The 15,840-nt window shown below is 36.4% G+C and overlaps 1 protein-coding gene across 2 annotated transcripts in view; it reads left to right on the forward strand.

The window, feature by feature from the left end:
• The first annotated feature begins 456 nt into the window (after nt 1-456).
• The window catches only part of mgab (MAX dimerization protein MGA b), a 37,399-nt gene continuing 22,015 nt past the window's right edge, over nt 457-15,840 (forward strand). For both annotated transcript variants that reach the window (XM_016507312.1, XM_016507313.1), the window contains exons 1-9: nt 457-613; nt 3,407-3,837; nt 5,432-5,792; nt 7,071-7,404; nt 8,196-8,295; nt 8,372-8,458; nt 10,373-10,474; nt 11,427-11,519; nt 12,062-12,618. In XM_016507312.1, the coding sequence (XP_016362798.1) occupies nt 3,447-3,837; nt 5,432-5,792; nt 7,071-7,404; nt 8,196-8,295; nt 8,372-8,458; nt 10,373-10,474; nt 11,427-11,519; nt 12,062-12,618 (2,025 nt within the window). In that variant the 5' untranslated portion in view covers nt 457-613; nt 3,407-3,446. The remainder of the gene's footprint in view (nt 614-3,406; nt 3,838-5,431; nt 5,793-7,070; nt 7,405-8,195; nt 8,296-8,371; nt 8,459-10,372; nt 10,475-11,426; nt 11,520-12,061; nt 12,619-15,840) is intronic.

The following is a 15,840-nucleotide window of genomic DNA, read 5'->3' on the forward strand; positions in this document are numbered from 1 at the left end:
GTAATAGCACAAAACATCTCAGAATTCTTCAAATCAAATCGATATAGATCACGCTTACGTTTGACCGCCGTTTTCCCGCCAAGAGATTGCGTCACTTCCGTGAGGACCTAGGGAAGGGGATTTTTTTTAGTCGGGTATTTTACAAAAGATAAATATTTTGTTTCAAACATTTCGACAAGAAAAAAAAAAGAAGAAACAAGTGGAATAATTGTCAGGTTTTATCGTAAAAGTTAGCGCAGCACTATTAAATAATTCACACACAACCTAGTAATAATCAAAGAAAACGAATGCGATTTATATAATTAACTGTAAAAGACTGTGAGACATAAATAATGTAACTTACTGTAGGAATAACTCCACTATAGTTAAACTGCCCAAGTTGTTCCTGGTGAATGCGATGAGAAAACGCTGAAGTAAGGCGCATCGGAACGCCACGCCATTGGTCCGTGAGAAAAACAGCGCGAACGGGGAGCGGTGAGTGACGTCACGTGGCCACCGAGCGCGGCGGATCAGTTGGTTTGGGAGGCATTTCGGTTAGAAGCACCGAATCCGCCGAGAAACCTCACAAACGGCCCGGAATGACTTAGACCCAACGCATCACAGCTTAATCGAGGTGAGTGATCAACAACGCGCGTCTGTATCGCTTCACAGGCTTCTGTTCTGAGTCGAGCTGAGTTTGTTGACTCGCAATGCTGCTGGCAGACTCCCGCGTCCACGAGCTACTAACTAGTACTAGTTAGCGACTAACCTATGGCTCCATATCACTCGTGTTGGCATTGACTGAACTGATCGCTGTCTGCAGCAGTTTATACAGTATTTCAGCATTTATTCGTGTGTACAAATGTGGATATTATGTCTTGGGAACACTGCATATGATCTAAATATCAAAGCGTGTGTCCTTTGTTTTAAAGAAAAGCTAAAACAGGTTATAGTGTGTAGCTTAATGTCTGTTTGTGTAAACCATGATAAACATTTAGTCGCTTGATGAAGTGTGTGGGGTTTTGTGACCTAAACAAATTTGTAACGATAACTGTTGCAGACAGGTTTTCCTCCGAACACTCCTCCCGTCTGTCATTGGTCAGTCAAACACATGGCCCCGCCCCCAAACTCGCGTTATTGGTTGAATCAGAAGTTGACATCGGCGACAGCTGCGGTGTCTAAAATCTATGGATTTATATAATAAAAAAATCTAATTGTGACTTTATATCTCACAATTCAAACATTTTCTCAGAATTCTCACACTACAACTTTGTTTTTTTTTATTTGTTTTTTTTTACCATGACCAGGGCGCAATGCAAATTTTTCAAATGATGTGTTTTAGCTTAATTAGGGGATTTAATTAATTGATCAGAATACATAAAGCACACAAGGTTTTTAAATAATCTTGCTCCAGACTCTATTTAATAGGCTAATTATGTAATTATTTATAGTCCTAATATCAAAATCTTACGATACGATAATATTGCGATATGAAATCCACGATGCAAGATTTATCACGGTATTACCAAAAAAAAGACAAACGAAAAATTTGAGAAAAAGATTTTACATTTTAAAGTTAAATTATTCTGTCTAATGCAGTTTGAGAGTTCAAAATTAAGAGCTCCATGTTCTTAACTAAGAAAACTTACGTCAGAGAAAAGTCAGTGAATTGACTTGCATAAACTTTATTTATGATATAGTGTCTCAGTCTAAATTACTCTCACACTGGGGCTTGAGGAAGCCAAACACATTAGAATAGAATAATAACAATGACAGTAATAGCCATATATTGTAAAACAATTGCACTGTAAAATAAATGAAAATGAATATTTCATAGGTGTATTATGTTTGCTTTACACTACAGTAGGGAAATTACAATACTTCTACACTTGAAAGACATATTTTGAATTTGGACTCATTTAAACCACGAAATGTGCGCTGCGCTTTGAAACACGCAGTGAAAACAGACTTGATGAAGAGATTAAACATATAGTGCTTTCGGTTTGAGTTCGTTTGACGGATACTGTGCCAAAGCATAATGCCCCAAATTCGTGATTAATTATTGCCCAGCGCTAAATTAAACATAATATTTTGAAGGAAAAAGACAGAAATAGTATTTTCTTTGTGTTTGCTTTATTTACAACTTTGAAAATTCTTCAGTTTTCTACAGAGCAGTTATTGTGGTTAGAACCGAGACAGAAGCACGTGCTGTGGCATTGATTGTGTCACTGTGAAAGAATGAAAATGCTTTAAATGTGTAATAATGTTTCTGTTAACTGCATACATGAAGGACAAAAACAGAGAAAAACGTCACAAATCAAACCAGCACAAATGACACAAACACCGTTCAGTTCCAGTACAGTTTGCTGATGTTGCTAACAAACATTTATGTCTTTAGACCGTCATTCACAGGAAGAGCAGGAACACACATTTTTAGGGCCCTTTTGAAATCCATTTTATTCTTTCCCAAATTTCACGTTCTTTGTTTTAATTTTTCTGGAGTCTGTTTTAATGGTTTAATTACATTTTAATAATCAAAAATGATGTCTAATAAAATAAAATACAATTTTAAAATCAACCAAGCACAAATGACACAAACACAGTTCGAATACAGTTCGTCTCATTATATGGATGTTTTATTCTGTTGTTGCAGACTAGCATTTATGTCTTTAGTATAGCGTCATTGATGAATCATTCGCAGTAAGACCAGAAACACAAATTAAGAAAGTCAATTTAGGGTCAAACACATTTAGAGCTCTTTTATTTTAATCCATTTTAAATTTTAGTAATCAAACGGCATGATTGATAAATTAAAATAATGACTCGTATACTATTTAATAAAAAATGTATTAGTTTTTATTACATTTTTAAGGGCTTATGTATTTTTTCCCAAATTCTTTTTCATTTTTTCCCCAAATTTATATTTTTCAGTTTTATTTTTTTTTTCCATATTCAGTTTTAATGGTTAAATTAAATGACTAATTTAGTAAAAAAAAACAAAAAAAGCTAATTGATTAAAATCATGAAACATATACAATTTATCAGCAATTTATGAAGAAATGAACGGAAATTATATTTTCAGGGCCGTGTTATTTTTTCGCAAATATTTTTTTTTTCTTCTGTGTTAATTTCTCTAGACTCAGTTTTAATTGTTACATTTAATTTTTATTAATCACAAAGCATGTCCAGGTAATTAAAATAGTGAAACTTACATGATTTAACAACAATTAATTTAAAAGTTTCAAAGTTATTGGGCCATTTAATTTTTTTCCAAATCCTGTCAGACCCCCATAATTGCATGTTCTGTTTAATTTTTTTCAGGAACCCAGTGTAATCATTTAGGCCTAATCCCAGCATCATGAGGGTGTTTTGTTGTCTTGTCTGTCTGTTCGAGCTCATCGATCGGTGATTTGTTGTGTTTTTCCAGCTGTTTCAGATGCTGAAATCAGCTGAATGGTGTGCCGGACATGGACTGGCCTGTAGATGAGCCGAGGTTTGCAGCGATGGAGAGCACAGCAGAGGGAATGCTGGGAAACGCTGACAGGCTTGTTTGCGATGATGGCAGTGGCGTCTCGGTCACGCTGGAGAACGAGTCGGTCTGGAGCCGCTTTCACAGCCTGGGCACGGAGATGATCCTGACGGTGCAGGGCAGACGCATGTTCCCCTGCTGCCGCTTCCGTCTGAGCGGCTTACAGCCCGAGCTCAGCTACTTCCTGATCCTGGACATCACGCCTCTGGATGAGCTCCGACACCGCTGGAACGGGGAGACGTGGGAGCCTCACGGAGCCGGCGAGCCGCACCTCCAGAGTCATGTGTGTTTCAGGGATGGAGCGATAAATCATGATAAAATTCCCCACGGTTAGTATTACCGTTACATATTTTAATTATCATTTAAACCGTATTTAGGGCTGGGCGATATGGCAAAAATGTTTAATCTAGATTTATTTTCAGAATGTTTGACCGATTTTTTACGATTTTTAACTAGTCGACTTGAAAATGTAACTACGACATGATTCCAGTAACTTCCTCTAGTTAAAGACAATTCTATTCCAAGTGCGGCACACATGAAGATATAAATGTTAAACAAATCACTTGTTAAATATCTTTGCAGAAAAGATGCATGAACTATAACTACATCTTGTACAAACTTGTCTTATACATATTATATGTTCAGAAATAATGCGAGGAAAAATCTCAGAAGTCAAGGTAATTCAAACTCAAAATGACTGAAGGTATAACAGCAGTAGAGTATTATTAACTATAAATGTTCTGTAAAAACAACAGCAGCTTTCAGTCTGACACCGTGATGCAAACATGAAATATCAGACGTACAGTAATAGTTCTTCACAGGTTTTATTATTCGCTTGCACTGCTTTTCCATTGTGTTTTCTGTGTAAACATGGACTTGTTTGACTGTTGCTCTCGCGTCTCTTGCATGAAGCAGCTTTCTAAAAACACTGCGCTCAAGTTAAGAGAAGTTCACTCCCATCTTGTTGCATGTGCTTGCTATTCCACTGCAGCGTCGCATCTTTATCAACACAAAAGCTCATTCTGTGTGAATGGTGTCTAGTGATATATATTCTACTCGCGGTCCTTCACTGAACGCGGTTGGATCGTTCTTTTCTCTTTACCGTTATCACCGGCATATTGTCAAAGTGTCTAAATCTAACGTTTGGTAATATTTCTATTCAAAATCGCGATTCCTCGATTTCTAAAAAAATACAATTGTGGCAAAGCATTACATTGGAATTAATCGATAAAATCGCTCAGCTCTAACCGTATTCGATTACCGCGATTTGAACAACTCGGGATACATAAATACTGTTCAGCATAAAGCACAGTTTTAAATAACAGTGTCATGTTCGCACAGCAGCAGGTGAGTTTTGTTTTGTGTGAAAACACGGCGGAAGGCTACGAGGTTTTAAAAGAGTGCTAAGGGAATTATACGAATGAATATATGAATTAATTAATTAAATGAATGTACCTCTGAAGGTTCTGACTGTCTTAAAAAGATTCGATGGCATTTTGTCTTCATCTTCGCTCCATGCAATACCTAATAAAGCAGTGTTTTAATCGCAGTGCTGCTTTGTGCAGGAGGTTACGGGAAACAGCTGTAATTCTGCTGCTCCATCAGCGCCACCTGCTGTCACAGAGTGGATTTACAGAGACTCACATTGCAATTGTGTTGAAACATTTCGGTCGTGCAGTGTCGCATACCTAAATCATATATTGTTGTTTTACTGCGGCATAACTTTCTGTTGCGCTCGTTTGTTTAGATTTCTGCACGAGCCTCATCTGAACAGAAAGTCATTTTATTTATTGTTTGTTGATTTTAAATACAAACTTGGTGATTTATGTGTCGGTGCTGTTTGAACAGTTCTAGCACTTTTTAACAGTACAGTGATGATACTGATAACCGTGATGAGTAACGTTCATACGGTGACCTCTCTAGTGTGTTTCCATCCGGACTCTCCGGCTGCGGGTCAGCGCTGGATGGACGGGCCTGTGTCCTTCTACAAGATGAAGCTGTCGCACAGCTCTGAGGATCCAGACGCCGCTGTGGTTCTGCGGCCCATGCACCGCTATCAGCCGCGGCTCTACGTGGTTCCCGCGAGCTCCTGTCCTGAGCCGGACGTCCATGTCTTCACCTTCCCTAAAACAGCGTTCTATGCGGTGACCAGCTACCAGAACCCGCTGATAACCCGGCTCAAGATCGACTGCAACCCCTTCATGCTGGCGTTCAGAGAGGACGGGGCGAGCGCTCGCCTCATCCAGAACAAACTCAAGCTGGCTCTGAGCGAGAAACACCGCAGGTGCGGCTTTATTCTGTTGTTGCAGACTAGCATTTATGTCTTTAGTATAGCGTCATTGATGAATCATTCGCAGTAAGACAAGGAACACAAATTAAGAAAGTTAGTTTTGGGTCAAACGCGTTTAGAGCTCTTTTATTTTAATACATTTAAAATTTTAGTAATCAAACGGCATGATTAATCAATTAAAATAATGAATCATATACTATTACATTTATTACAATTTTAACAAAAATTTAGTTTTTAGAAGCTTATGAATGTTTTCCCAAATTATTTTTCATTTTTTTCCCAAATTTATATTTTTCAGTTTTATTTCTTTCCGTATTCAGTTTTAATGGTTAAATTACATGTGACTAATTTAGTAAAAAAAGAAAAAAGGGCTAATTGATTAAAATCATGAAACGTATACAATTTAACAACAATTTATTAAAAAAATGAACGAAAATTATATTTTTAGGGCAGTTTTATTTTTTCCCAAATTAATTTTTTTCTGTGTTAATTTCTCTAGACTCAGTTTTAACGGTTAATTTAAATTTTAGTAATCACAAAGCATGGACAGTTAATTAAAATAGTGCAACTTACATGATTTAACAACAATTTATTAAAAATTTCAACGTTTTCGGGCCTACCAAATATGTGAATCATGTAAATGAATCATATCGGTACATGAATGTAGTGCTATACAGTGGTTTTAATTGTTAATTTAACCTGTTTTTGCTTCTCAAGAAGAAAGTTCTGGGTCGTATTTCACTGCAAAAATGCTCTTTATGCAAAATCTAATGTCTTATTCTTGTGCTTTGTCATATGTGACCCTGCAGCACAAAAGCAGTCTTAAGTCACTGGGGTATATTTGTAGCAATAGCCAACAATACATTGTATGGGTCAAAATTATACATTTTTATTTTATGCCAAAAATCATTAGGATATTAAGTAAAGATCATGTTCCATGAAGATATTTTGTAAATCTCCTACCGTAAATATATCAAAACTTAATTTTTGATTAGTAATATGCATTGCTAAGAACTTCATTTGGACAACTTTAAAGATGATTTTCTCAATATTTAGATTTTTTTGCACCCTCAGATTCCAGATTTTCAAATATTGTCCGATCCTAACAAACCATACATCAATGGAAAGATTATTTATTCAGCTTTCAGCAAATCTCAATTTCACAAAAATTGACCCGTTTTGTGCTCCAGGGTCACATGAGTTTTGATGAGATGCACCCTTCTGTCATCATGAGTGTGTTTGATTATGATGTGTTTCTTCTTTTACCTGTAGCTCGACACACACACATCATGAGTCCAGTGAAGAGGGAAGGATGAGTGACGAGACGCTCGTTAGAGACCCATCAGCTGAGCCTGTGGCCTCGTTAGCCCCTGCATCTGCTGATGAGGTGTCTCTGCGATCGTCTCAGAGCTCAGAGCAGCACAGATCTGGGATCAGCTGCAGAGTGAAGCGTGTTTACCGCAGGGGCTGGAGGAGTGGCGCGAGGAAAGCCAAGGCTAAATGGTGGACTAACGTGAAGCACAGATCTGCTGCGGTCAGCACCGCGTCCATGCAGCCCGACCTGGAGCACGTGGACGGCGTGCTGTTTGTGTCCTTCACTGCCAAGGTATGAAAGACCAGCTACTGCGTTCACTAGGAGTGCAACGCTACACAAACATGATGGTTCGGTATGGTTTGAGTACAGCAGGAGGAAAAAAATTAACAAATTGCTTTTTTTTTTTTTTTTTTTACCAATTTTGAAATTGCGATTTAATATGCAATTATTTTTTTAATTTCCTCAGGGATAAAAATCTACCTCAGCTTCTGCTCTAAACTATAGGGAGCTCTTTATATTACTATAAGATTACGATTAACAACAGAACCCAAACTTAAACTCAATTACTATTTATACTTTTACACACATGTAGTTCATGAGACGGTGTTTCAGTGGTTTCGTTTACTGTCAAGCCGTTCTGAAACACGGCGCTGCATGTGTGTGAATAAACAGACAGCGTATCATTTTTATTTGTCGACAACCCGTCAAAATAAAAACTTCGTAGTTTACCCTTTGAAAATGAAGAAATTAATTAGAATTTTAATTTTACAGTAAAATAAAATAATCTTTTTTTTATCTTGCAGTATTATTACAATATGTCTCTTATTTTGTTTAATATTTTTATTTCGTATTATCAAAATATTAAAAATATATAATCAATAATCACAGTAAAATTGCAATTAGTGTTTTTGTTTTCAGTTTCTGATATCTAGAGAACAGGTTTGATGTAACGCTGATTTATAATGAATCAGACACCGATATCAAACCAACACTTCACACAGCGTTTACTCCGAATAAACAGAGCTGGTTTATTATCCTTTGCCTGAAGACAGTCGCTGTTCATCAGCTGCTTTGTGTCTCAGGAGGCGCTGGACGTTCATGTTGGAAACATGAGGAGATCCGTGGAGACATCTGCTTCATCACACTCGCAGACTGGAGCGGAGAAGCCAGCGCGTGATGCAGGTGTGTGAGCGTCTGATCCGTGAGCATCCTCCGCTCTGATGACGAACTCATGTGTGTTTGTTTGTGACGTCTGCAGACTGGATCTGTGAGCAGGAGCCGGTCTTACTGCAGCAGCTCCAGCAGCTGAAGAACCGGCAGATCATTCATCCTGTGCTTCAACAAGGTGAACACACACAGACCAACACACATCAAACCTGCAGGGTCTGAATGCGATATACTGTATATCGTCTGCCATAATATCGGAATTGGTGTGATTTGACATTATCAAGTATTTCGCAAAAACCAAACAAAACACACCTACGGAGTGCACGCACACATCAAGTCTAGAGTTCACTGCATGATTCAGTATTAAAATGCATTTAGAATGATCACAAGTTTAAGACGGGGGCAGAAAATGTATATATTTATACCACTTCATATAGTTAATCAATTTCACACGAAGAGGGCCAAAAATTACCATGATTACAAATGTAATATTGATTTTTTTACAACAGTTCAGTAAACAAGAAGTTAATTAAGAGACTTACATTTTAGACACCATATTGCTTGTTTTTGCGCTATTTCGACTAGAAAAATAATTCCAAACACATTATTTTGGATGTCCCTGGATATTTGCATTATATTTGTGTCTCTGAGCAACACAACTAAATTAATCAACCGTTTAAATGATTCGGTTCAATCGCAGTGAATCACTTATTAACAATGACTTTGCTGCCACCTACTGGCGGTTTTAATTTCACATTTACAGCATCTTTTTATTGTTTAAATAATTTTAAATATCAGTATTTAACGTTTTATGTTTAATAGATCAAAACGTTATTTATGCATTTGTAATTGCAGGTTAAATGCATTCATGTCCTGCATTAAACAGTGTGTAAATACATCTAAATGCCACTTCAGATGCAGCTTCTGTGTTGATTTCATTTGTTTGGTAACAGGCCAAATGTGTTATTATTCTAATTCACTGATTAAATGTAAGAATTTGACGCAAAAGATAATGCGCACTTTTAAAGGTAAAAATGCTGTAAAAATCTATTTAAACTTACTTACATATTGACAATAAGGACTGCCCGTATATCTCCGTATGATGCATTTAAATTAGTGTTAATAAGCGCAGCGCTGCTGTGTTTACAGCGGTAACCAAGGAAACGCTGTATTACTGTTCCATAAGTGCCACCTGCTGTCAGATTGTGAATCTGCATCTCATTCAGACCACTCCGTTTTTGCTTCAGATTTTGAAATTATACAGTCTAATATAAATCAAACATTGCTCTTTTTTCCAATTCATGATTAAAATGCAGTGCTTGCCTCTAATTTCAAATGGCTATGAAAAATCAAGGTGCAACACAGAGTGAAGAATTTGCAAGTGTTATTTATGTGATTTTTCCATTTCTGAACCTGAACATCTACAAACATAAAAACCTAAAGCTTCATTTCATTTCTATCTTTGTGCTATAGGCCTATATTTAATTGTGCTATTATTTGTAATTTGTTCAATTGTCTTTAATAATGTTTAATATGTGATTTTTCCATTTCTGAACCTGAACATCTACAAACATAAAAACCTAAAGCTTCATTTCATTTCTATCTTTGTGCTATAGGCCTATATTTAATTGTGCTATTATTTGTAATTTGTTCAATTGTCTTTAATAATGTTTAAACTTTGTTTGTTTATTTTTGGCTAGTGATTTTTGCTGTGGTATCGAAATTGAAATAGAGAATTGTAAAATTTAATTGGTATCTAAAATATTGGTGTCATATAAGCTTATTTATTAGAAAACAAGATAACAGATCAAAAACGATGATAACAGCAACTATTTTATTTTTTGTGGCAGGGCCAGTGAAAGTGTTGGCAGGGCAAGTAAACATTTTAACCACCGGTCCAGTAGAAAAAATCCTTAGCGTTGATCCCTGCTTACTGGAAAAGATGAATTAAAATTAAATTATCGAGATTAAAAAAGAAGTGAAAGGATGCAGATCAAATACCCGCAGCACTCATAACCCATCTGCGGTTCGTCTTTTGCTCTGTTATTGTCTGGTTTATTAATTTCTGGTTTCTGTTCTGGTTTCTGCACAGTTGGGCTGAAACTGAATCTTCTGGATCCAGCGGCACCCATAGACCTGCATTATCTGGGTGTTGCTCTACCTTTGCCTTCACCTGTCCTCACATCATCCTCCCGTAAGCAAAATCATGAAGATTATGGCTCCGGGGTGTTTGTGCTGTTATATTAGAGTGATGGAGTCTAATATGAATCATCACTGACATTGAGAAACATAAAAAAAAGCCCTCAAAAGTAAAACGATGTATTACATGGGGTCCTATTGAGTCTGTTTTATCATTTTTAAAATTTTGTTTCTTCCATGTTCATTTTTCTGGATTCTGTTTTAATGTTTAAATTAAATTTTAGTAATACAAAAGCGTGCTACATTAATTGAAATAATGAAATCTACACAATTTAACAAACACTTTCAAAAGTTTTATTTCTTCTTCTTATTATTATTTATTTTATTTTTTTTACAAAAACATTTTTGGGCCCTATGAAAACCTTCTTACTTTTTCCCAAATTTCTTTTAACTTTTTCCAAAATTCTGTATTTTCTGTTTTAATTTTTCTGGATTCCATTTGAATTTATTTATTTTTTTATAATTTTTATTTTTTTTAATTTAATAATCAAAAAGCATTTCTAATCAATCAAATCAAAATAAACTTAATTTATTAACATTTTTACAATAATGGTGCTCTATGAAATGTTTTATTTTTTCAGAAGTTGTGTTTAGGATTTAATACACAATTATTTAATAAAAACGGTGGTAATCAAATGAAGGCATAAAACATTGACAATTTAATTAATCTTTTAAAATTTAATGAAACTTTTTTTCATTTGAGTACTTTTTTTTTTACTACTTTCTTTTATTCCTTTTTGGCAAACAAAGTGCTGCACAGCAAAGGTTTACTGTTCAAATAAAAAAATGGAAGAAAATATTGTAATATTAAAAACAGAATTTTTTAGAACTACAGTAATGAATATGAGATTTATTTATAAAACTATAAAAAAAACATGCTATTAATGATATATTGGAGTTTTGTTTAGTTCATTTATTTATTATTTATGCTTCTTGTTTGTGTCCAGACGCCGCTTTCGTTTCGCGCACTGGGAAGACGAGCGATCTGACCAGGATCAAAGGCTGGATGGAGAAGTTTAGTTCAAAGAGCTCAGCCGACAGTAAGCACATAATAAAAACAGCTCCTTCGTTTTAGAGCTGCGGCGATAAATCGATGCAGAATTGATTCGTGGACTGATTCTGAGATCTTCCGAATTCATGGCGACTCTCTCTGGAATTGATTCTGAGCTTATATTCTAACAGCAGATGGCGCTCTACCCTAGTTTTTAGAGTTTAGTTTTTTTAGAGTCCGTAATTTCACATCAGCTCAGAATGCTTTTATGACGCCATATTAATGTAAACACAGCCCACTGTGAACACCCTTGTGATTCGCTGCAATCTTTTCGAATCCTATGATGGATTATTTTAGGTTCAAGTGTGTGTAAGGATTTGTCTGTTTCTGAAGCATGCAGCGCCATTTGCTGTTCACAATTAAGCTCAGAATCCACTCGAGAAAGAATCACGACGCCTTCGGAAAACCTCAGAATCGATGCGGAATCATTTCTCGATTCGCGATGCATCGGTTTATTTTCCCAGCCCTGCTTTGTTTATTGGATTGGCTGGTCTTCAGGTGTGATTTTCTCCTGTTTCCGCTGCTGATCAGGCTCGGCCGGTCACTCGGCGTTCTCCTCGGTCCTGCTGGACGAGTATCTGGAGGCTGAAGGCCAGCGGATCAGCGAACGCGCCGCCGTGTTTTCCTCCAGCGCTCCGTCTCCGGTGCTCTATCAGCTGCCCGTCAAGAGCAGCAGCTACGTGAGGACCCTAGATAGTGTGCTCCAGACGCGCAGCTCTGCCCCCTCTGGACTCCGTGACAAGCGCACTAAAGCGTGGCGATCCAGACGAGGTGTTAGAGCGGCTCCGGAAGCAGTGCGCTCTTCCTCGGCCAGACTCCGGTGGAAGCGCAGCGTCTCTGAAGATCCTCCTCAGCGTCCTGCAGCGTCCAGCGGAGCTCCCTCCAGACGCAGGAGAAGGTACCGGCGGCGGAGGCGGACGCTGAGGTTCAACAGAGATGCCGTGGATGGAGCGCAGGCCTCTGCATTCGCTCAGAAGCACTCGGAGCTGCTGGCTCAGGAGCAGCAGGCCGTCTCTCTCGGACAGAGTCCCACTCACATCAGCGCTGAGAGAGCCGGCTTCGCTCTGAGCTCACTGCTGACCGCAGAGGTGCGTCCGCTCTCACACACACTAGGGCTGGCAGAATGCCTGAAAAAGTTTGAATTTTGTACTTGAATATTATCAATAATTGAATTATATTCTAATTTAAAGGGCATAATTTCAGTTAGGGGGGAAAAAGCTTTTGGCTTCTCTCCTGAGGCCACAAGAGGGCGCATCGAGGAAAATATTACTAATGCACGTTTATTCAAAGCAATAAAATAACACGACTATCTTTGAAAAAAGTGCATAATGTTTAAAATAATGTTTATAACCCATAACACAAAGTTGCTTAAATAATTAGAAACAAAACAGCATCATGTATGTATGTATAGTTTAATACAAAGGACCGAAAACCAATCACAGACTACTTTTTATAAATTAAAAACATGAGATGCAGTGGGATGGGGAAAAAATGCCATAAAGTCTCGAGACCTAACATGCAACGTTTTTGCGTTCGAATGTGGATTTTTATTTTATATTTGAAATTTTGAATTTTTATTAGACAGCCCTAACACATTTACATATCTGATTACTGCACACTAGCTAGGACTGGACGCTGTTGTTTTTATGCTACTGCAGGGTTTTTCAATAGCAATGTGAAATGAAACGTATTGCAGTTCAAATCACAATATATGACAAAATATAGCTTTTTATTTTTTAATAAGATTTTTTTAAATAATTATTTTATAAATAATAATTATAAATGTATTAAAATGTATTATTGTTTATTCACGTATATAAATAAATAATTATGAATAATTGTAAAATAATTCATAATATTATATATAATAATTACAAAACAATGAAATAAAACACATATACACATATATTTGCTTATTTATATAAATAAATAATTATAAAATAATTTTAAATATTATATACTGAACAAAATTATAAACGCAACACTTTTGTTTTTGCCCCCAACAATAAAAACATAAAACACTACAAATTTTTATTTTATTTATTTTATATACAGTAGGTTTGCTTATTTATATAAATAGATAATTAAAAAATCGGTAGCACTTTATTTTACAGTCCTGTTACTCATGTACATACTCTGTACTTATTATAGTAATTGCAATAACTAGGTAATAACCCTGAACCCACCCCATGTAGTTACCTCATATTACCAGTAGGGATGCACCGATAGGATTTTTTTTGGCCGATACCGATTTTAACAAACAACTATTGGCCGTTACGATACCGATATTTTTCAATTGCATAAAGCAGGGCTTAAAAACGAGAGAAAAAAAAAGATTGGTTCACTCCGAGCAGAATCGGTATTTGAGCGTTTCTGTTTTCTGTTCCTCTGTGAAACCGGTTTGAGTAGAAAACATACCGGTTAATAACGTTATTTTTTTTACTTTTTCTTTGCCAATAATAATAATAATCATACTACTAATAATAACAATAATAAAGTAGAGTGTTTAATTTACTCAAAAAGTAAATCATTAAGAGAGTCTTGATCTCGTTTAGTCTTAGCCAATACAGTAGGGCTGCAGGATTAATCGAGTGCGATAGTCACGCGCATCTCGTCAGTAAAGCGGTTCTGTGATTAGTAGTAAATCTCCATCACCTGCTTTCAGACGGAGCGGCATTTACTACACAGAGCCGTTGTTCACTGACAAGCTATGCAATATTGCTACTAATAATAACAATAATAAAGTAGAGTGTTTAATTTACTCAAAAAGTAAATCATTAAGAGAGTCTTGATCTCGTTTAGTCTTAGCCAATACAGTAGGGCTGCAGGATTAATCGAGTGCGATAGTCACGCGCATCTCGTCAGTAAAGCGGTTCTGTGATTAGTAGTAAATCTCCATCACCTGCTTTCAGATGGAGCAGCATTTACTACACACAGCCGTAGTTCTCTGACAAGCTACGCAAAAAAAAATCACAGACGATATAATCGTACGATTATGAAATTGAAGAAATCGTTCGTGATAATGACAGCTGTTAGCGTAGCTTCTCAGTGAACTACGGCTCTGTGTAGTAAATGCTGCTCCATCTGAAAACACGTGAAAATACCACATTTAATAACATGTTTTTACTCCAAACTCACTTCATAACGTCAGTCGAGTGTTTGAAATAAATCCTTCTGTGAGATGATGAGGCTTCTTACACAGAATAAGACACGCAACATATTTCATAGTATTATAAATTAAGCGTTTATAAGCTCCTATAAGCGTTTTGAGAGGAAAAAAACAGCCTAAATTAGTAGGCTGTACGTTACATTATATAATTACATTCAGAAATAATGTAGGCTAAATAATGGTAAATAAAAGCAAAATTACAAACACAATTAGGCTATTTTAGTTCCCTTCTCTCCACAACAAATCCTCTAAAGTTGTATTTAGGCTAAATATAAGCGTCAAGCCAAAACGAATTAATTTAAAAGCGAAACTGAAGCCTATCTCTCTCATTCTGCACAAATCCAGATGTTTCCACATTCGCGAAGTATCTGGATGCTAACCTATTATTTATTATGTGAACTATAGGCTTTGTTCTTCGGTCACTCGGATGTGGACGTAAAACCTCATCTTTCACATATAGACTATAACAGCAGTGAGGCACAGACTGTACTACGGACTATTTAAATTGAGCAGTGTAACTTTTTATGCTTTAACTGTATTTTATTTAGATAATGAACAGGCTGCGTTGTCTAATTAGCATAAATCGGTTGTATGTGCGTGTGAGGCACCGACACGATCACTGCATTGTTTTCCCAACTGTTACTCATAATTTATGGTCATAGCAACACTGGTTTGTCATACAGATAGAAGGAAAACATCATTCAAAACTGTGAACCTTTTGTAAAATAAAGAAAAACGCTTTCTGCCGTCTCGGTTTCCTTTCCGTGAACTTCAGAGCGCGTTTTACAATTACCCGAAACTCAGCACACTTTTTTTCTTTCGTTTTGTTAATCCGTTAATGATTTAAGTGAAATATATTTAGTGTATAGGCCTATATATTCATTTTTATGTAGCCTATATAGTTTTCTCCGTTCACAGAAATGTGACAGTGTGTCAATCCGTGTTCTACACTGGTTTCAAACAAAAAGCTGCATATTACCTGCCATTCATTTTCACTTCATTGTAGTCCTAATGCTTGGCGGTTCATGACATATCCTCGGATAAACTCTAACGACTTACCTGTGATGAATTTACAGCTGAGCCGTCTGACAAACTATATTTTCTATGGATTGTATTTTGTTTTGGCAAGTATTTAATTATT

This window comes from Sinocyclocheilus anshuiensis, unplaced genomic scaffold (genome assembly GCF_001515605.1).
Source record: "Sinocyclocheilus anshuiensis isolate Anshui unplaced genomic scaffold, SAMN03320099.WGS_v1.1 scaffold1115, whole genome shotgun sequence".
Lineage (NCBI taxonomy): Eukaryota > Metazoa > Chordata > Actinopteri > Cypriniformes > Cyprinidae > Sinocyclocheilus > Sinocyclocheilus anshuiensis.